Genomic DNA, 21,076 nt, shown 5'->3' with positions numbered 1-21,076 from the left:
CCTAGGTAGCTTAAGAAATATACCCCAGGCACACAGTGGAAGGAATAAAGCTAGGCGCCAGGTCTCTTTCTTTTTTATTGCAATGTTTTTGACATGCCTTCAGTATTTCTCAAATTCAAACATGCACAGCAATCACAGGGCATCCTGGTTAAATGCAGACTCTGCTTCAGAAAGTTTGGGCTGGGGTCTGAGATTCTGAATCTCTCAATAAGCTTCCAGGAACACTGGTGTTATTGGTCACCAGATCACACTTTGAGAAGCAACACACTAGAACATCCTTTCTAATGATTAGACCCAGCCAGCATCTAAAATTTCAGTTATTTCTGTTTTTTTTCCTCTTGGTAACATATGAAGAAGCCAACATTAAACTATATGAATTAGATTTTGGAATAGAATTTGTGTGAGCAAAAATTTGTTTTCACCAACAGCTGCATGATCAGAAAAAACCACACGAATGACAAGGGTGAACTCTTATTGCATGTTATTTCAAAAATATTTTACCTTCACAGTTGAGCCTATCACTGCTCAACTCATATCCTTGATTGCACTGACAGATGAATGAACCCAGAATGTTGTAGCACTGCTGAGCACATTGGTTGCTGGCATCACATTCATTTATATCTGAAGGGAAAAGTTGTAGATATACATATGACTTTAAACATATATTTGCTCTCTTGTACCTATATCATCTGATGATAAATGAGTAATTCCCTAGCTGAATTCTTTGCCCTGCAGAAGCTCATCCGAGAAAATCCATTCAGTTTCATATTTGTTGGAACAACTTCAAAGGTCTGTAATATACTTCTTTTAGAAATACCAGAATGTTTTTTTTCTAGGTACGACAGTTTGATGATTGATAATCTTCCCCAAAGAATTTAATGCTTCTAATAAATAAACATTCCAGTGTCTATTTTCTTTTGTTGTTCAGATTCAAAATGCCAAGTCTATAAATAATTGTTATAAGACACTCATACTGATACGGTCTCTCAGCATGCTGTAGTGAAGATTTATCTGTGCTATTTATTACTTTTTAAATGGTTTCTGTTAAATTCCATTACAATTATAACATAAGCCTTTGAGACTCATACAGAGTTTTGCAATGCTCTAAGGCACTGAAAATATTGTGAAAAGGCATTTTTCCTGCACTAGATTCTTTCCATGTCATGCCAATCTTATAATTGTGTGCCGTGACATTGCATTCTGAAAGGGGAGAAGAAGCATGTAAAAATCAGATGCACTTTCAGTGGAAAGTTTATGTACTTGAACTTCCAGTAACCTCCTTGGCACCATTATCATCTATATCACACCCTGTTGACGAATTGGTGTGCGTATATCAATTGATCTATAATTTGAAAGAAATTTTGATACACTTACAGAGGAAAGCTAAAACCAAGCTTCAAAAAGGTTTCCGTTCACATTTTGATGTGTTTTAGGAAACATGTTAGTTATTGTCCTTTCAGCATTAAATGATTACTCAAGGGAAGTTGATGGAAACCAGTTCATTAAAGAATGCTGAAAACTGGAAGTAGTGCACCTTGATATGGGGTCTCCTTTTTTTTTTTTTTTTGAAGACAGAAATCGGTTAGGGTGGCGGTCTCCTCAAGACTTACCTACACAGGTGTAGTTGTTTGCCGCCAACTGAAACCCGGGGTTGCACTGGCAGTAAAATGAGCCTGGAGTGTTCACACATCTTTGGTGGCAATACGGAGGCACAGAGCACTCATCTATGTCTAGGTGACCAGCACACACAGAGAGACAAATTATTGACTTACCAAGTTTTCAGCAGAGATGATCTAGAAAACCTATGTAGGGAAGACCTTATTAAAAAAAAAATCCCTTTGTTACTAAAATTCGGGTATAGGTGTTTTAAATATACTTGAATCAGCATTCTGAAGTTAAATAAGATGTTAAGAACGAAGACTGCATACCCCAGTGTGTGATAAATAAGCCTGGCTGGGTGGGTTGAGACTTAAAAGAGTAATTAAGACCACTTCACATACATAAGAAAATGTCCATGTGGGGAACTAAAATCTTATGAAATGAGGTAAAAACCAATTAAGCAATGCAGCATGAAACTAAGAGAAAGGAAAGGAATTGTAGAGTATGTGTGGCTGGTGACAGGGGCTAAGTCACTGAAATGTTCTGTGTCCTGGGGTTTCTTCTGCACACAGTGAAAGGAAGGCTTGCCATATGTATCTTAGGAAGTTTTTGTGAGAGTCAAATGAAAGAATGCTATGGAAAAAAAGGATGCACAACAAGTCACCTCTTGAGAGGGCCCTGCTGACATTGATGAGGTGTTCCAGATGGTGTCTTTCTCAGACAAATATTTCCAACCATAAGATGCTCAACTGAGAACTTGCAGAGGAAGATGAACATCTTAGAAGCATAATAAAATGCCACTAATTCATGACTCTATGCTTAATGACAACTCCAACATGGCATGTGTCATTCAGAGCAAAAAGTATGCAGGTACAAGGTAACACTGTACACAGACCCTGCCTTTTGGTAAAATGAAACAAAACAATGTGAAGCTATTTGGGTACTTTAAAAATGTGAGAGGCAATGTGCTCAAGTGGCTTCAGGGTAACCTAAGTTTGGATTTTCACTTTGGCAATTACTAGCTTGGTCTTAATTCTCAAGCTTCCATTTCCTCTTCCATAAGTAATAGCGTAAAAAATATGATAGAATTGCTAGGAGGATTACATGACATAATGTAGGCAAAGTTCCTGGATCACAGCAGATAAAAATAAATGGGAGCTATTATTAATAAGCTGCAAAATATTTTTGATTGAACCTGCATCTTTTAAGGATTTTTTTTTAGTTGCTGATAGATCTTTATTTTACTTATTTATATGTGGTGCTGAGAATGGAACCCAGTACCTCATACATGCCAGGCAAGTGCTCTACCACTGATCTACAGCTCCAGCTCCTTAACCTACTTATTAAAATAAAGCGTATTGTCTGATCAATGTTGCCTCCTCAAGGAGGTCATTTCTCCCACACATATAAAATAGTTTATTCTGCCCCATCTATTTCTTTATCTTTATTGTTTTAGTGGATCACTGAAGGCTTGCTAGAGGAGGTACTCTGAACTGGGACTGAACAGAAATTTGCTAGGAGGGAATTTCCTTGAGCCCTTTGCATCACTTGACATTGAGTTATATGTTTATCTGCCTCTTGTTTGTCTCCCTCACTACAATGCAGGGCAAATAAAACCTGTATCTTCTCCTTAAGGTAAAAAGAGTGGGTCTTTTTTTTTTTTCTGATCATGCCATATGCTTAATATTTGGAACAAGGACTGGCATAGTGGGTGCCCCATAATCATTATTTGAATGAATGGAAATTTAAGGCTAATTAGCACAGTGCTTCCTAGTACCTTGTATTATAGGCAGGTTCCAGTATTGATAGTCAGTTATACAAATGGTACTTTCTAATAGTTATGACTTTGTACAATCTGTTTGTTCATTATTATAGCCAGTATGCAGAACAGCGCTTGGCACACAGTCAGCCTTAAATAATTTCTTGATAAATAAATAATGTGTGTCTTCTCAACCAGTGGACATTCATCAACCATTGTTATTTGGCACCGCCGGTTTATAATGATCTGCATCTGCCTAGTATGGAATATAGGCATGAAACAAATTTCCCCATGAAATAACAAGATCAATAATAGATGTACAAGGGATAGAAGGAGCACACTGTGCTACCCAAAGTGTGACCTACTGAGTGCTGCTGGTCCATGGACTATTTGGATCGATACAGAAACTGAAAGTACATGTTTAGGTATAGCAATTGACATTACCACAATATTTTTTATTATACCTTACAGATGTATTGGTCTTACAACAGATTAGAGATCTGCAAAAGGATATTTCATCATAGTTGATGAGGAAGGAGTGACCAATTATAGTTGGATGGATCACGGAAGGCTTGCTAGAGGAGGTACTCTGAACTGGGACTGAACAGAAATTTGCTAGGAGGGAATGTTCTTGGAGCAGGAAAGAACTTGGGTGGGGGTACTGAAGTGTGACAGTGTATGTGTATAATTAGTCATGAAGGTCTCTTCCTATTTTCTCACAAAGGGCTGAGACCATATTATGTTCCTGTCTTCTAGGTTCGTCCTGCAGTAGGATGAGTTAGTTCTTTCTTCTGGAACGTTTATTTTATTAACTAACACAATAGGCAAAGCTCTGGTGTCTGTGGAGTTTCCCCACACTCTTTTCTCAAACCATGGCTCAGCTGCTACAAACCCTGGGTGCTCCTTAGAGGCTGGGCACCAACCCCAGCATCTAGGCATGGCCCATGGCAGGCAGAACTGGGCCACGGCCCACGGGAAGCTCAGTGCTGACAACCTAATGTCAACAGCTCACACTTGTGGGTGAAAAAGTGATTCCCTATCTCCACATCCTCACCCTTCACTGGCCTGTGGTAAGAGGCGGTACATAAATAAATGGACAGAGGGACTCAATTACAGAGTTTCAGGGCTACTGCTGGGCCTCACTATTGAGCCAGGATGCTTTATTTGACTTCACTATTTGCCAGTTTACCTCCTCACACTGTCTTCTTCCATTTTGAATGCAAAATGCACCCACGGAGCATCCATCCTCTGTGTGATGGGCTCTCTTTGAGGACTCTGGAGCCAGCAGTGACACAAGCTGACCTGGCCCTTGCCCTCAGGGAGCTGACATGCTCAGACCCTCAAGGAAGCAGGTATTATGCTTGGCTTTGCACTTAAAACACCCGACACAGGCTGGCAACAGTCTCTGGCCTTTCAGTTAATCTCTGCATGATGATGGCAAGCAGCTGCACCACACAGGGCCAGTCTCTGTGGTGGGTGATCCTGTGCAGGAGCTCCTGAGGTAGGGACCCCTGCTGTCTCCACAGGACACAGGAACAAGGAAAGACACTGAGAACTTAAGTTCCAGCCTTGAGGAGGGATGGAGCTGGGATTTGAACTTCACCCTTTGCCCTGTGTGCTGTGCTGCGTGAGCTGTGCAACAGTGTGCCAAAGCCACATCACTAGTGTGTTGGTGCAATACCCGCTAATTTAGAATTATTTTCTTGGTTGCCCTTGTGGTCCAATTTGTACCAAAGATTTCTGCTTTGGCTTAATCTGTAACACTTTGCTGTTCAGGATAGGCTTCACCTTTAAGGCTAATTGTTCTTGTTAGATGGAGAATGGATTGGTAGTCAACGAAAGAGGAAGTATCATTACTATCATTCTTCAATGGATATGGGTGCTTTGCTGTGAATGCCTGAAGATGCCCAGGACAAGACTCTGTTTACTGCCCCATGGCACTTACCCACACACTGCTCTCCTCGCTTCTGATACCCTGGAGGGCAATGGCATGCAAAGGAGCCTCGTAAATTGATGCACACTTGGTCTGCTCTACAGTTGTGCGTCCCTGCAGTGCACTCGTCGATGTCTGTCCAAGACACGCAACACAAACAATGTTTTAGTAGATTGTGAAAATTTCATCATTTCTTCCATTTTGCCATTGCTTTTTTTAAACTGAATTTGACTTTATTCTTAAAGCATTATACTTTTGTTATATTGAAAATATTTTAAATTTAAATCATTTCAAGAATTCAGTAAATAACTTCATAGATAATGGTTTGTTAAAACACTAACATTTTGCCATGCTTGTCTTGGCTGCTTTTGTTTTGTTAAGAAATAAAACATTGCAGATGCAGCTAAAACCTCATCCTATCCTCAACCCCTTACCCATCATGTGCCAGTTTCCTAACAGGCAGAAGATGTTTATACTTTTGTTAAACAGGGATTAGGTGTGTGCATCTAGTTGGATATAGTAGTTTAGTGTGTTTTAAAATTTTAATAAGCTGTATGTTATCTGGCTTTTCCACCCATATGTTACGTTATAATTTCTATTTACAAGGCTTTAAAAATCTGCCCAGTAGGTGGGTATAACTAATATTATACATTTAATTTCCTGTTGCTTTTTAAATTTTTTTTGCAAATGGTAGAGTAACATTTGTGTATAAATTTTTCATTGCAAATTCAAAATGCAAGGGATTCAATAAGATCATATTCCTCTAGGAGACAAAGACTGGTGTATTTTAAAATACACAATTTCCCAAAGCCTTTTACTATTTCACCAAATGTTCCTTAAGGAATAAGCAGATCATTGTTCTAGAAAAGTAAAACAAACAAACAAACAACCCCAAACAAACAACTCAGCTGTACATATAAAACCAGTTTAGAGAATTTGTTTCATATGAAAATGTGATATAAAATCGTGTGTGTACATTCAGGTTTACTGTCATTTATAAGTGAATTCAATTTTGCCTTATCTATATCACCTTTGTATTCATTCAAATCTCCCACATCATGAAGTTAAATAGAACAAATGAAAGCATTACACAGTTTTGGCATTCTCTAATTGAAGACTCTTAAGTGTCATTAAGAGTATCGTATGACATGTAATTCTGAGATGACACATTTTGCATGAAAACTAAGATAGAGTTAGGGGATCTTAAATCATCCTGTCTTAAATCATCACTATGGTCTACTTGGGGGTGCTCTAGCAGAAATAGTGGACCAAGAATCAATTTTTTAAAAAAATAACCAATCATCTGAGTTCATGCAATCTCTGCTTTCCCTTTCAGAAGCTTAGAGAGTGGTCGTTTGTGTTTTTGCCTCATTTTTCCATGTTTTCAAGGTGAATTATTGCATTATGCAGTGTCCTAATGTAGGAAGACCTGGTTGTAAGAAGTTTGTCCTCAGATAACTGTTTCACTTAGCTGGGCATTTCCACAAGAAAGAGGGACAGAAGGTGAAAAATACTTGAGTGTTGTACGGCTATTTGTTGGATAATAACCTATGAACGCATCTACTTACATAATTCTTTGAACCTGGTGATAAAGTTTTAGCTGAGCTTTCTTGGTATGTTTCTGGCTCTGTTTTGAAATTTATCAGTACTATTACTATTGTTCTTAGTTTCAAACCAGTGATTGCAAACTGTGCTTTTTGGGTACGATACAATGGTTCGATAATCTTTCTGTGAGATTAATCTGCTCCTTTTGGTGTCTTTTATTATTTTCTCATATGCACTTGATGAAAACCTTTCTACTGGGGTTTCTTCAGAGCTTTATGACTCGTTAATGCAGAAATGACAGCAGAATTCCTATTGTTTTATGTCAAGAACATTTGCCAGCATTTGCGGTGATAACAGCCCTGAGAGATATGGCAATGTTAGATTCAGATGTGGCAGGTTTCCTCAGCACACTCTGGCAGAAGATCAAGGACTTGGGCTGCTGCTACATTTCTAAGGGAGGCCTCTCCAGTGACTGAGGCTTATTCTTTTGGAGACATCTCTCTGCAAACTGCCTCCACCCCATTGCATTCTTGATGTCCTATAATTTCCTTCCTATTTTCACACTGCTACAGGTTTCTGTATTTAAAAACTATTTAGCGATGCATTGATTCCACTGGACATGTTAGCCTATTTATTAAAGAGACTTAGAAATAAATAGGCTAACATGTCCAGTGGAATCAATGCATCGCTAAATAGTTTTTAAATACAGAAACCTGTGCTGCTACTCCTTAACTATCATGTCTGTTTAGCTCCCAGAGGGTTATTTAATAGAAACAAACAAAAGTTAAAGTAATTTAATAAAAACAAACAAACAAAAACCAAAATACTACCACCTCCACTCTCACTATGTTCTTTTCTTTTCTCTATCAAAAACCAAGCAAAGCTGGCAGTGGGTGCATGCCTGTGATCCCAGCAGCTCAGGAAGCTGAAGCAGGAGGACCACAAGTTAGAGACCAACCTCAGCAATTTAGAGAGACCCTGACTCAAAATAAAAAAAAAAAATTAAAGTGGATTGGGGTATAGCTTAGTGGTAAAGCACCCCTGGGTTCAATCCCCAGTACCAAACAAACAAACAAACAAAAAAACCATAAAACAAGCAAAGCTGTAGTAGGATCGGCCTCACCTAATGTTGACTAGTGATTATACTTTCTACTTACCTGGACTTCCAAAATGATCGAGAAAGTAATCTCTGTGACCAGGAAAGCAGGCTTTTTGTTTTGTTTTGTTTTTTGGTTCTGGAAATTGAACTCTGGGGCGCTTTACCACTGAGCTACATCCCCAGCCCTTTTATTTTTAGACAGGGTCTTGCTAAATTGCCCAGGCTGACCTCAAAGTTGCAATCTTCCTGCGTCAGCCTCCTGAGTTGCAGGGATTATAAGTATGTGCCACCATCCCTGGCTCCAGAAAGCAGCTATTTACTGTATTTCCACTTATGGCTTCTCTGACTACAGTTTATAATATATTCCTCCTTGCTTTTAGCAGGTTATCTAGTGCTGAAGTCTCCCAGTGGAATGATTTTTTTTGAGCTATCATCTATTATAGTATACATTTATTAGTTTACTTAAATAATTACTTTCATTATTTAAAACAATTGCTCTTTAACATCCTGTTATTGCATATTTACACAGCTATACAAGGTCACATCAAAATCATTATATGTTGATAAACTCTCTTATATTTGTCTTTTCTACTTGTAGGCATTTCAATATGATTCAAAAATCACTAATTCAGCCAACACAAACAATGTCTTTTGCAGGCACCTCTGCGGTGTGTAGTCAAAAATCCATTTTCTACATCTATACTGGGGGTGGGGGGGTATGTGCATAGGCAAGAACAATGCTTTATTTTTCAGGGAAACTATTCAAGTCTGTCAAGATTTTCCTGATAAAGAAAGAATAAATACTCTGGGGAGAGGAGTTTGTATTGTGTTTTTAAATTATCTACCATTTATTCTCGATAGTTAAGCTTACTTGGTTTTTTAGGCAGTCAGCATATGCCGTGGGCCCTGGAATCAAGCTCTTTGAGGATGGAATCTTACTTTTTCTGTGTGCCTAGCCCAGTAGAGTGCATAGCACATGGTGATTTTTCAATACTTATTTGCTCAATAAATAGATGAAAGAGTCATTATTGTTTGCTGGGAATTGATGCCTAGAGTTTAAGGAAAGTAGGGTCAGTGCTTTATCTCATGCAACTAAAATGTATAAGATAGTGTGACATGCAAGAACTGAGAAACAAACGCAGCAAAATCAGCAAAGTATCGGTCAGTGGGAATAATGTAAAGCAATTGAGTGCAGAAGAATCCATGAGGCATGAAGCAGCCTAAGAGGGAAGCAGCTTCAGGAGGTTTGCCAAGGAGGTGGGTCCTCCGTTGCATTTTGAAAAAGATGAGATACATGAATTAGCAGGAAAATGAGCTTGTTTCTAAGGAGAAAGCTGTTCCCATTAGAAAACAGTGGTGAGATCCAGTTGCTGTGCATGAGGAGAATGGAAGGAGCTGAAGTCAGCACACTGGAGGCACTGTGTGTAAGGAGCCTGGTACAGTGCCTGGCAGAAGTTGCTCATAAACTGCTGGCTCAAGTCATGAATAAAATTCAGGGCCCTTCTATATGGGTAATATGAATTGTAATGCATTTTGCTGTCATATATGACAAATTAGAATACAAAATAAAGTAAAGCCCTAAAGGTGGGATTAGAGAGTTTGGATTATACACCACAGCAAGCAGACCTGAACTATGCAGTCATAACCTAATGTTGACATTAACAGAGAACAAAATAATAGAATGTGCTTCCTAAAATATCACAACATATTTCATCATTATAATATATTAAGAATAACTAATGGCAATATTTGGTGATTCTCTCATTTTTCAAAAATGTGTCCACGGTCTCCCTCCTAGTGATTTATACTATTTGTGGGTCCCTCTCTTGCTGACTTTGGCAACTTTAGTTGCTTTAAATAGTCCAGACTAATCTTTGCTCAGCTGTTACTTCTAGCGTCTTTATCACACTGGCCGTCAGTCGATGGAACCACACATTTGATCTCTTCTCCAAGCTAATGGAAGCAATGGTGTCCACATCACTGTGGTGTCCATTAAGTTCCTGCTTAGGCCTTCATTCTCTCTGTTTTTTTGGCTCCCTCCTTTCAGTCTGACTCATATTTCCCAAACCCCTGACTCATGCTGCTTTCTCTCTCTTATGCAACATTTTAATCTCTGCAATGTTCTTTCCATAATTTGATAACTTACCACGACATGGAGTCACTTCAGTGCATTTTTATGGGCAACAAATTATCTGCATTTTGAATGCTATTGAGTGCTTATTTAGACTGTTCTAATTTGTGCTGCTTTAGGTTTAAGAAATAATTCAGAAGTACATTTGAATAAGCCACCATAGGCTATTAATGGGTGTGCCCTGAAACGGGAGGAAGGGGATTGAAGTGATTTTTATTCTGTGATAGCTATGGGATCTAGGGTCATAGTATCAAGGAAACTTTCTAAATGAAATAAAAGAGACTCACTAGATAGAGGTCTTATAGTAACTTGGAATATTCATCTTATTTTCCAGTATAATCCTGGAAGGTAGGAACTAGTTTAGCAAGAGCTGAGGGTGTTGTTGTTTTACTATTGCCTTATTTATTAAGGGCAATTGATAATTATAACCTGAGTAATCAAGGTATTAAGTTATATTGATTGAAATCATAATCAAAATATATAATATTTTATATAGCTTCATTTATAATTTATTAAAATTCTAAAATTAATTGGGATGAGAATGCTTCGCAGCATGAAAAGATCTATTATTTGGTGAGGGAGTCAGATTTACAAAACCCAGTTCTGTAGAAAAGGTGATTAAATCATCCACAATTAACAGATGAGGAAGGAGGTTACTGAAATGTAGGCTCAGTGAGGTAGCTTGCCTAAGATCACACAAAGCACAGATTCAAACCCAAGAGTTCCAGTTTACTTCTGTAGTTTAGTTCTTCAGAAAGGCTTATTTCCTAAGAGTACTAGATAGCAGAGATTTTCCTGTAGCCATATAGATTTTATATTTCTCAGCATCAAAGAGAGGGTCGCTAATCTTGTAGTACCTTGAGTCCTCCCTTGAGTCTTTCTTTTGCTTACAATAACATTCAGAGTGCTCCAAGTTTTCTGTTTCCCTCCCCAGTTCTTAGCCAATTATCAACAATTTTTGTCAAAGACCTTCTAGTTCCCTTTCTGCTTCCTTCACAGTACTGGAATCAGATTTATCTGGGCCAAATGCCCAGTTCTAGTTAGCTTTTCACCCTTCTGAAATTATCAGCTAGAATTCACCCAAGCTAAGCAGTTCTAGTGGAGAAAATAAATACTGATATTAAGTAAGAGAAGAGAACTGTCTTCATTGATGGCCAGCATTAGATTTATAGTTCTAGATTGTTATCAGTTCTGGCAAAACATATTGTTAATAATTTGGTGTGCTTTAAATGATAAACAAAAATACCACCAAAGTCAACAAATATCAGCCTCCTTGATTCATTGTCTTTGTTTTAGAAAGTGACAAATCAAGTATCCTGGCAGTCCTTGGCATAGCAGTGTTTTATCAGACTCTTGCAATATGCAGTTCCCATATGGAAACATCATGCTACATGTACTGGAGTTGTCTTTTTAGAAATGATGAAGAATTTGCATTGAAAATGGACCCTTGGTCTCTAGTTTCCTCTGGGGATAACAGCTTTCGTTTGCAAGATGACTGGATGAGGTTAGACATATTCATAAATGTGGGAAGAAAACCAACTGATACATGTGAATGATCAATCTGTGACTCATCTGTACTATACACAAACCAAATGAAACAATCAGTCATAGGCTAAAACAGAAGAACAAGCAAGAAAACAAAGGCTTTCGAGCTGTTTCTTTTCAGCTTTTTTCACACACTGGCAAAGTGGAGCTTACTGCTTTCACAACCTTAAGAAAACAACGTTTTCTATAGATAAATCCTTGTTTCGTGTCAGTGGCTATATTCTGGCATCTCAGTGACTATATCATACCCAGCTAAACTCTCCTGTTTTTTTTTTCTTTGTCTTCTTAGCTTAATTATCCATTTAAAAAAATGACTGGGGAAAGATACCCTGAAATTTGGGGTATTACAACAAATCATCTGTCTGTAACCTGTGGAATAAGACTGTATTTTGAAACAAGGAGTATTATTAGTCTTTGCTCCAAGGTGGCTCAGTACTAGGAATTAAAGACCCTCTGTGTGAAGGTTCAAGTTTGTTTTATGGAGTTCTTTATTGGAGTTCTGCTTCAAACTGAATGGGCTTGGGAGGAATTATGATCCCAACTTATTATGGGATGCCTTTGCACTGATATTTTAATTGTGTTTTCCTGAAGCCTCACCACTTCATCTTACCTCTCTTCCATTCTCTGTCTCCCTGGTCCCAAATCAAACCCTGGAGACTGATGAACTGAATGGAGATCGACTACATTCAACTGAGCATCAAGCCCTACATGAGCCCTGTGAGTTGATTCTTGGCCTTCCTCCCTATGCCTTACAGCCAGCTTAGACAGTCTCCCTAGTCCAAAGCATGCACATTCCAGGCTTACTCCTTCAGGCAAATCATCACTTGAGGTCACAAAAGCCCCTGGCTATGGCAATGCCAATTATAACAAGCATGGCTTGGTGACCTCCTAATTATATGAGACCAATTACATTATATTTGTGCATTCAATAATAAGCAGCTTTTGTGCCCACTAAATTGAGGCATAGTACTAAATTTGGTGAGTGTAACTTGGCAATACTTCTCCAACTCATTAACTGCCTAAAGGTTTTTCAATAAAGTATGTCTTTGTGCCTCTTGCCTCCAGAGCGTGTTGCCCTCTTGTGTGTATTTTCCTGCCCGTTTCATCACATCTTACTTAGGTTATTTCTGCACAATGTTCCCCAAGTGTTTTTCTGAATTCCAAATGAAGTAAAGAGGTAGGAAGAAGGGTGATGTCAGATGGACTCACCAAATTTACACTAAATTCTTTTATTCCCCTGTTTTTGGCAAAAAATTCCAGCACAAGGATGAGCAGTGTAAAGTATAAAAGTGAGTAAATCTAAATGAATGCTGACTATGCAAAACGATACTAGTAGGTGATTTATAGTTGGAGATTTATAAAATATTTAGAATTAAAATACATGAGAATGATAGCATATAGATTGACCAGAAGGTAAATGGAGTTTACAAATTTTAAGTTCTTCACATTGTCCAGTAAGGGTTGAAATTTCTAATTTATTTTAGATCTTAATAAATCATGGAGGACCATTCAAGTAATCCCTAGGAAAAACATGAAACGAAGAGTAAAAGAATATAAAACTACAAAGTTAATGGAAGTGAAAATGGAATCATACAAAATATTTCATCAATTTACAGAGAAAGCAAGAAAGAAAAAAAAATGAAGAGGGGGAGAAGCTAAAATTTGCTGGACTAACAGATGGCAAATGGTAGAATGGTAGTTTTAAGCCTAAACATGTCAGTAGTTGCATTAATTATAAGTGGAATAAATGCTCTCTGAACTGCTCCCCCCCATTATGAGACTGATTTAAAAACAAAACCCAAATATGCTATTTCAAGAGACATTATTTAAATACAGGGACACATAAATTAAAAGAGTTGGAAAATATACTATGCAAACACTAAATAAAATAAAGTTCACTTAGGAATTTTAATATCAAATTCACTTAAGGGGAAAAAAGATTATTAAAGAATAAAAAGAATACCACATAATAATGAAAATTTGAATTCACCAGGAAAATGCATATGCATTAAATCACATTGTCTTAATATAGATTAAAGCAAAAGTGGATAAAACTGAAGCATTTCACAATTTTGGTGAGATCTTAACATATTTCTCTCAAGAACTGACAAAATAAGCCTACATTTTCAAGAAATAAAGAAAAAAATATAATTAACATGATTAAAAATTTCAAACTAATTGATATATATCAATATATAAAACATATAATATACATTTATTTATATATCAATAAGTTAAAATTTTTCTATATGCATTTCTATATGGAATACATAACCTTTCTACGGATTGAGAGAACATTAAAGGAAATGGCTACACAAATTCATAAAGTCAAGGGTCATATTTTTTTCTCATATATGGAAGCTGGAGAGAAAAAAAAGAAAGGCAAGGGGATCTTGAGAAAAAATAGAAGGGAGGCTAATAAAATAAAGAAAGGGAATAGGGAAGGGAAAAAGGAAATACTGGGGAACAATATTGACCAAATTATGTCATTATGTCACGTGCATGAACGGATATGTAGCAATGAATCCCATCATTAAGTATAATGCACCAATAAAAATACGGAAAAAAGAAAATGGCTGTATGCTAGCCTTAAGGCAAGTTTAAATAAATTGCAACATACAAACTATGTTCTCTAATTGTGCAAATAAGATAAAAACAAAACAATTACAAAAACAGCAATGGCAACAATAAAACCAGGGGAGGGGGAAAACCCTTGTTTTGGAAAAGAAAGCATACACTTTAAAACAATCCATGTCTTAAAGAAAATGGCCAAATCCAAATTGGAGAATAGGAGAAACTGAATGAAAATGAAAATATTACATATCAAAATCTGTGGGAACAAATGCCAGCACATAAGAAAGCCTAGAGCCCCGCCCCCCTTCCTTGTACCTCACATCAATCTTGTCTTTCTCCCTTGTCCTCATTCTATAAGAGTCATAATTGGCTATAAGTGGACTTCAGGGTTTTGAAGGGCTGCTTAAAAAAGAAGGAACAGACTCAATCATGTATTTCCAAAAGGTGGAACTAGAATGAATGGGCAAAATTCAAGGAAAGTGTATTTTAGTTCCATGTAAGGAAAAAATGCACTCACTAGGTGTTTGAATGTAGGAGGTAATGTGCTTCCTATCTCTAGACATATTGCAATGGTGCAATGTGGAGCCTAGCAGTGGGTAGGGATTTAGTTAGTTGTCTGTGTTTAAGAATGGTGTTAAGGTGCTGAAGGCAAATATGGTAGTGTGTATATGGTGTTTTAATCTGGATGTTGAGGTTCAGTGTTCTTTGTTACTGCACAATTAACTTTTCTCTAAACTTGGTAATGTTGATAATAAAAACAAAAGTTGAAAAACAGATTCTGCATCTACCCTAACATAGAAAATTGAGAAGATTTAAGAAAATGGAAGATCTGTATTCTTGTTTGACATATGGTGCACATGTATCTATCATTGTATAGTTGTGAAGTTAACTTTTACATTTTATAATGTCTCCTCTAACACCTGAAAAACTTGCTTGATGATAAAATGAAGCAAGGAAAGATTTCATTTTTAAAGTGGTTATTTTGAGGGCTAGAGTGGTGGCTCAGCGGTAGAGCACTTGCCTAATACATGTGAGGCACTGGCTTCGATCCTCAGTACCACATTAAAAAAAAAAAAAAGGTATTGTGTTCATCTACAACTAAAATATATTTTTCTAAAAAGTGGCTATTTGTTTCCTCCTTCCTCCTTGACCTAGAAAGCAGTTGAGAAGTCTTTGACTTGTTATTCCTTGTCCTGTATTAGGATTTTTCATGTTTATTCAGTGATTAAAATGTTGAATGTGAACAACTTTCAGCTTGTGCCCAGATCTTTGATAAAGTACCATTAAACCAAGAATTTTAGACTTCTTGGTTTTGTTTCACATTCACATTATAGTTAGCATTTTCTCCAAGTTACCCATGAATATCACGCACACTTAAATTTAATTTGCTAATAAACTGTGTTGGCAAAGACTGAGGTTTTTTTTTTTTTTCCCCTCTCTGTGTTAAAACATCTTCAGTATTGTGAGGCAGGAGTATTCAAACAACTGCTGAGCGTCTGTAGAAGGAACACCTAAATGTAACAGGGGACAAAAGAAAATACTGTTCAGTAAAATGACTGACCCTATGAGTATTACAAGTCTGGGTATTTCTGAGAAGTCTTTGAGCTTTTAAATGAGACTGGGGCGTTTTATCTTACATTTCCCTGGTAAGCTTGGACTATACAGTCTCTGAGATCTCTTTCAGTTTTAAGAATCTGAATTAATGGTTACTTTGATGAATTCTTGAGTGCTGTTTAAAAAGCGTTCATTTTTCTCTCTCTCATCTCTCCTCCCCTTTCTAACTGACTACGTTGGACTCTGGGAAATCTGAATAACATGCTCTTTTTCATGAGATCTGGGTCACAGGTGTCTATTTCCTCTTCCTTCCTTTTTCATTTTTTTGGCAAACTTCTCCTGTCCTCTAATCTGGAGGATCAAAGCAGAGTCTAAAAATGGACTCACCTTCCTAGATCAGAGTAAATGGCTCTGTTAGCCGAGAATAGAAAGTTCACTTCAATGTTTAAATGCACTACTGTGTACCTGTAAATTTACATACTTGTAGGAATTTAGAGTAGCTTAATGTCTGTTTGGCAATGTAAACTGAAACATGTCTTGTGGGGAAACCTGCCCTGTATGTGGTTTCTTGTGTTGGTAGGGTACAAAGGCATATGGACCTGTGCCAGTGATACAGTTGATGTGTAAAGGCAGATGCCAAACTAAGCCAGTCTTCAAGAGAATTTCTTGGCATGAATAAAAACACCAATGGGGAAAAGAAACCCTACGTTCTCAGACTTCTTTTATGTGTACTTTACATGGTTACCATATGCAGCACATCCAAGTTTTATTTTGCAAGAAAATGGAAACATTGAGCAATTCATATTGTTAATTTTAAAACTGAGCTAGGATAATTTTTCCCTAGAAATGTGATAATTTGTTTATGGAAACCCCTAAATAAAAACTTTTGGGTTCAGGCACTTACGTGGTTAATGTGGATGACTGTGAAGCTGCCAGATAGGTGTGAGGCAGTCCCCTGGGGGTGACCTTCATTACAGATCTCTTTTTATGATTCTGAGAAGTAGAAGTATCAGGCTATTCTCTCACTGCCAGTATTTTTAAGTTCTAAATTATTTTATTTGAGATTATATCTTTCCATAGTTGCTTATGCCAGCTTTTTTTCTAGGCTTGTTAAAACAAGAATAAATGCTTACGTATAATTAATAGCAAGAATTAGCATTTGAGTGAGGACTTGATCTTTTTAGAAAGTCTGAGAACTTCAGAATAAATTTTTTTCTTATGTAGCTCACTGGCAGAAAAATAACCGAGACAGAAGAGTATGTAAGATCATGGGTTTTAGAATCAAATAGGTCTCTATTCAAGTCCAAGTAATATCATGCTTTAGTTGCATCTCCTGGGAAAGTTATTTAGCCTTTCCAAGTCTTACTACCGTTTATCAAGTAGGGATAATACCGAATTCATAATGCTATTGTGAGGGCTAATCGCTGTAATATACACCTGTTCCTTAGTAAAGTGCTCAATAAATTGTTCTTTGAGTGAAAAGGTTCTAAGTTGATAATAGATCAGGCAGATATTTCTGTTGAATACAGATGGGAAGAAACAAAAAACTGCAAAAGTCATGATTTCTAATATAATATTCATGTATTTGCATATAATTAAACATCTTATCTTCGTTTCCTTGCTTATTGTCATGTTTTGAATAGCATCCATCAGGACGACTGAAATCCAGTCAGGAGGAACATCATAGCATTGCATGACCTTCCCCTTCCTTTGACATATTCCAGACAAATGGATACAAGAGCAGGCAGTCAGCCTTTCTTTCTTGAAGTTATTTCTCATTAGGGAAATTGCAAATAATCAACCACAAGGGATCTGGCAAAACAAAATAAATCTAGCATCTTTTGCATTTCAAAATGTTTTGTGATGGGAAAGAACTGTTCAGGACTACAGGACCCTTTCATGGCAATGGAGTGTCAATGTTTATAAAGATTTCTTAGAAAGCATAGCATTAACTAGAGCTCTGGTTAGAAACTATGTGTAAATCCAAGAAAGAACTAGTGGGTGAACAAGTTCTGGCTATGGAAAAAGGCATGATCCTGTAGGACAGGACATTATAATCACCATCTTTCAAGGCAATAATGAAATCATAACTCAGAACTAGAGAACAAATGGAGTGATATTTTCAAATGTCATCATAGTACCTGAATATAAGGTAGGATAAGGATCTCTGGCCATTTGTTCTAAGGAAAGTCTCAGATTTAGTATAAGATGAATGGATTGGATTCACTAGATGCCTGACTTCTCAAATGAGCAGGTTGCAAACATAATGGTGATCTACAGAACTTATGCCTGTACTTAATGGAGCATCCATGAGTCACATCACATAGGAGAGTTTGATCAGGAGCCAGATTTTGTTTTTTAAAATGCTCTGCTAGTAATAGAGTAAAATCATGGCATATTAGAAAAGTATTCTTTTGGAAAGCTAATTTTGGTTTCTTTGAACATCAAACGATCCTTTCCAAATGCTTTCATTATAGCTACAGGTAAATTATATGTGCATATATGATTGCCTATTAATCCCATATTAAGGATATAACAGAGAGAATTAGCAGGAAAAATGAAAAAACTTAAAGTCTGAGGAAAGGCTTCAGGCTTATGGTGAGATCATGACAAATTAGCAGGTGGCCACGCTGACTTCCTTTGTTGTCCTTCAACCTATCTGTCTCCATCCTGCATTTCTGGCTTCTTTCTTCTTCCTATTTTACATTCAATTCTGCATCATGCTTCAGACCATTCTTCCAACTGGAGAGCTCTGGTTGCTGCCATGTGGCGGTGGTGTGAAGACTCCCTTCTAATGGTCTGGAGGTCAGGGGTGCTGCTTCTTGGGGAATGGTTTGAGGGTGCTTCTCCTCTGGCCCAGGGTGGTGGCTCTCCATTGAGACCCTCAGGAGCTTGGCAAGCCTGCCCCTGCCATTTTTCACCTTCCTAGTGAGGTTGGGTTGCTGTCAGGCTCTCTGGGCTCCAAGACCTGCCTGTGACTGTACATGTATATGTTAATAAAGTGGCAGATGGCACTGGGTGATTGCTCTGAACTTCACTGCAACAATATAGGTGGTTCTATATACAAAGTAGCCTCTCCTTGGGCTCCAAGTCACCAGCGTATCTTATGGGACCCTCCACATCAGCCATGCTGCCCACTGCTATGTCCAAGACACTCTTGTCACTTGTCTGCTTTGTGAGCCTTCCCTTAACTATTCTACCTTACCAGGACTGATTCCTCTTCAAGGTTCTCCTTATGTCTACCTCTTTAAGATCCTTTTCCTAGGTTCATTTGGACAACTTCGGCTTACCAGTCATCCAACTGACCTTTGGGACAGCTGTATCTATGATTTATCCTTGTTACGGAAGAGAAGTAGTAAGCATACCTGCTGTCACTGGAAACTCAACTGACTTGATGAGGTTCTTGATGACTATTCCCCACCTCATCTTTAAAGTCACCCAAGGATGAATCTGTGTGTCATAGAACTCTAATTGGCTCATGGTCCTATACAAGTTTTGCTCTAATCAACAAGTTCTGGAATTTTCCATTGAGAAACTAGCAGCTGGATAATCCCTGGCACATATCAGTGGCTATATAATTTTATAGCCTTAACCAGTTGAAGGTAGCAATTAAGCCCTCCATTAGATTTAATGTACACTTTCTAGCATTGTTACATTGTAAAGAGGCAAAACACTTAAATAATATTTGATACTTCCCTAGGGTTTTACAGTTGTCACTACAACAGCAACATTTTTTTTTTTTTTACAAGATTAGAGAATGCTCTGCCAAGAAAGGCCAATATGTAGCTTCTGCAAAGGCTGAATTTCAATTTTGTTTTTCAAACAAGTGTTCCAATAAGTTTTAGTATAGGCTCTCAAATAGAACAGACCTTACATAGTAAAAATCCTTTAAGACTTACAGTTATAGTCTGTGTGGAGAGAAATTAGAAAAGGCCTGAAACAACACACTAAATGCTGAGTGGACTTTTAAGGCTGGTTTGATGTCTGCAGCTTTTCCTTGAGCTAAAAGATGTTTTCTCTACTGCATTGTTTGATAAAAACAAGCTTATGAACAGAAATGTTGCTATTTTTAGAATAAAATCCATAATTAATTTGGATTTGTAGCACTATTGTAAATGGAAAATAAAACTAGTCCTAATTAGTTATACTTAAATTATGTAACCTCATTAATAAATTATAACTCAGAAATAAATTTAAAAGTAAATGGTGTCTTAATTCTTTAGTGAGCAAAGAACATGACTTCATTTAGATTTGCATATGTAAATTACAATTTGACCTGGGGCATTTTTCACTTCATGCAAAGGAAAACTGATTATGTCACTTCTCATCACTTCAGGATGAAACCCAAACTTTTTAACATGACATGCAAGGTTCTTCATGATTTGACTCCCGCCTATTCTCACACTCTGCACACCGAAGTCACACAAAACAACTTGTTCCTTTCTTGTGTCTTCCACTTACAATCTTAGTAAATGCTTCTAATTCTTCCTGGAACATTCTTTCTCCTTCCCTCCTTCCCCAGTTCTCTAAAGTCTAATTTCCACAACTCTCTAAGACTGAGGCCTGGTCTCTAGGAAGTCCCTAAAATGGGACTCAAAATGTTACCTTCTAATCACTGTCTGTTTCCTCCTAGACTGTGAGCTCTTTGAGGGCAGACTCCATAAACTTTTCTCTTTGAATTCTCATCACCTAGAACACTTTTTATATAGTTACCCAGTTCACGTTTGCTGAATAATGTCACACTGTGAAATTATGTGTTGGGATCTAGCAACAGGACACCTAGAGTGTTTCATGCCATCTCCTCAACATTAACTAACAAAGCAAGGTTAAATCCCACTTCCCATCTTATTCCCAATCCACACAAAATAAAAAAAGTAAATCTAGACAACTAACACATCATCTCCAGATGACTCCTACTCTCGAGAAGTTAAAGTACAGGCACAGCTACTGCTTATGAAGTGTTTCAGAATGAAAACTTAAACAGGGCAACATGTGGACAAACCTGGTGTATTTTTACCTTTGCCGAGTATCTGTGGGGGAGCCTTCAAAGAAAACAACAACTACAGAGTTGAGAATGAAGTGAGATCTAAATCCAGCTAAAATTCCTTTGCATTATTCCATAAACTTTATATTCTTATGCTCTTAAATTCTGCTAAGCTGATAAAGTTTGCTCAGCATTCTAGCCTCACCCCTATTCCTAAATCACTGTTCCTCTTTCTGTTCCCCTTTAAAATTTGATTCCACTCATCTCCCATGCTGCCATTTTTTCAGTACTTGAGATGGACTTCAGGGCCTTGTGCATGCTAAGCAAGCGCTCTACACTGAGCTGCAGCCCCA

The 21,076-nt window shown here is 37.5% G+C and overlaps 1 protein-coding gene across 3 annotated transcripts in view; it reads right to left on the bottom strand.

The window, feature by feature from the left end:
• Positions 1-21,076, bottom strand: part of Efemp1 (EGF containing fibulin extracellular matrix protein 1) — a 58,996-nt gene that overhangs the window by 12,857 nt on the left and 25,063 nt on the right. For all 3 annotated transcript variants that reach the window (XM_015479653.2, XM_048804310.1, XM_048804309.1), the window contains exons 5-7: positions 5,304-5,426; positions 1,611-1,730; positions 502-621 (exon numbers count right to left, since the gene is read on the bottom strand). In XM_015479653.2, coding sequence (XP_015335139.1) covers positions 502-621; positions 1,611-1,730; positions 5,304-5,426 — 363 coding nt within the window. The remainder of the gene's footprint in view (positions 1-501; positions 622-1,610; positions 1,731-5,303; positions 5,427-21,076) is intronic.

Source organism: Marmota marmota, unplaced genomic scaffold (genome assembly GCF_001458135.2).
Source record: "Marmota marmota marmota unplaced genomic scaffold, marMar, whole genome shotgun sequence".
Taxonomy (NCBI): domain Eukaryota; kingdom Metazoa; phylum Chordata; class Mammalia; order Rodentia; family Sciuridae; genus Marmota; species Marmota marmota.
The sequence above is the reverse complement of the archived record's forward strand: the minus strand, read 5'-3'. Positions and strand labels throughout refer to the sequence as shown.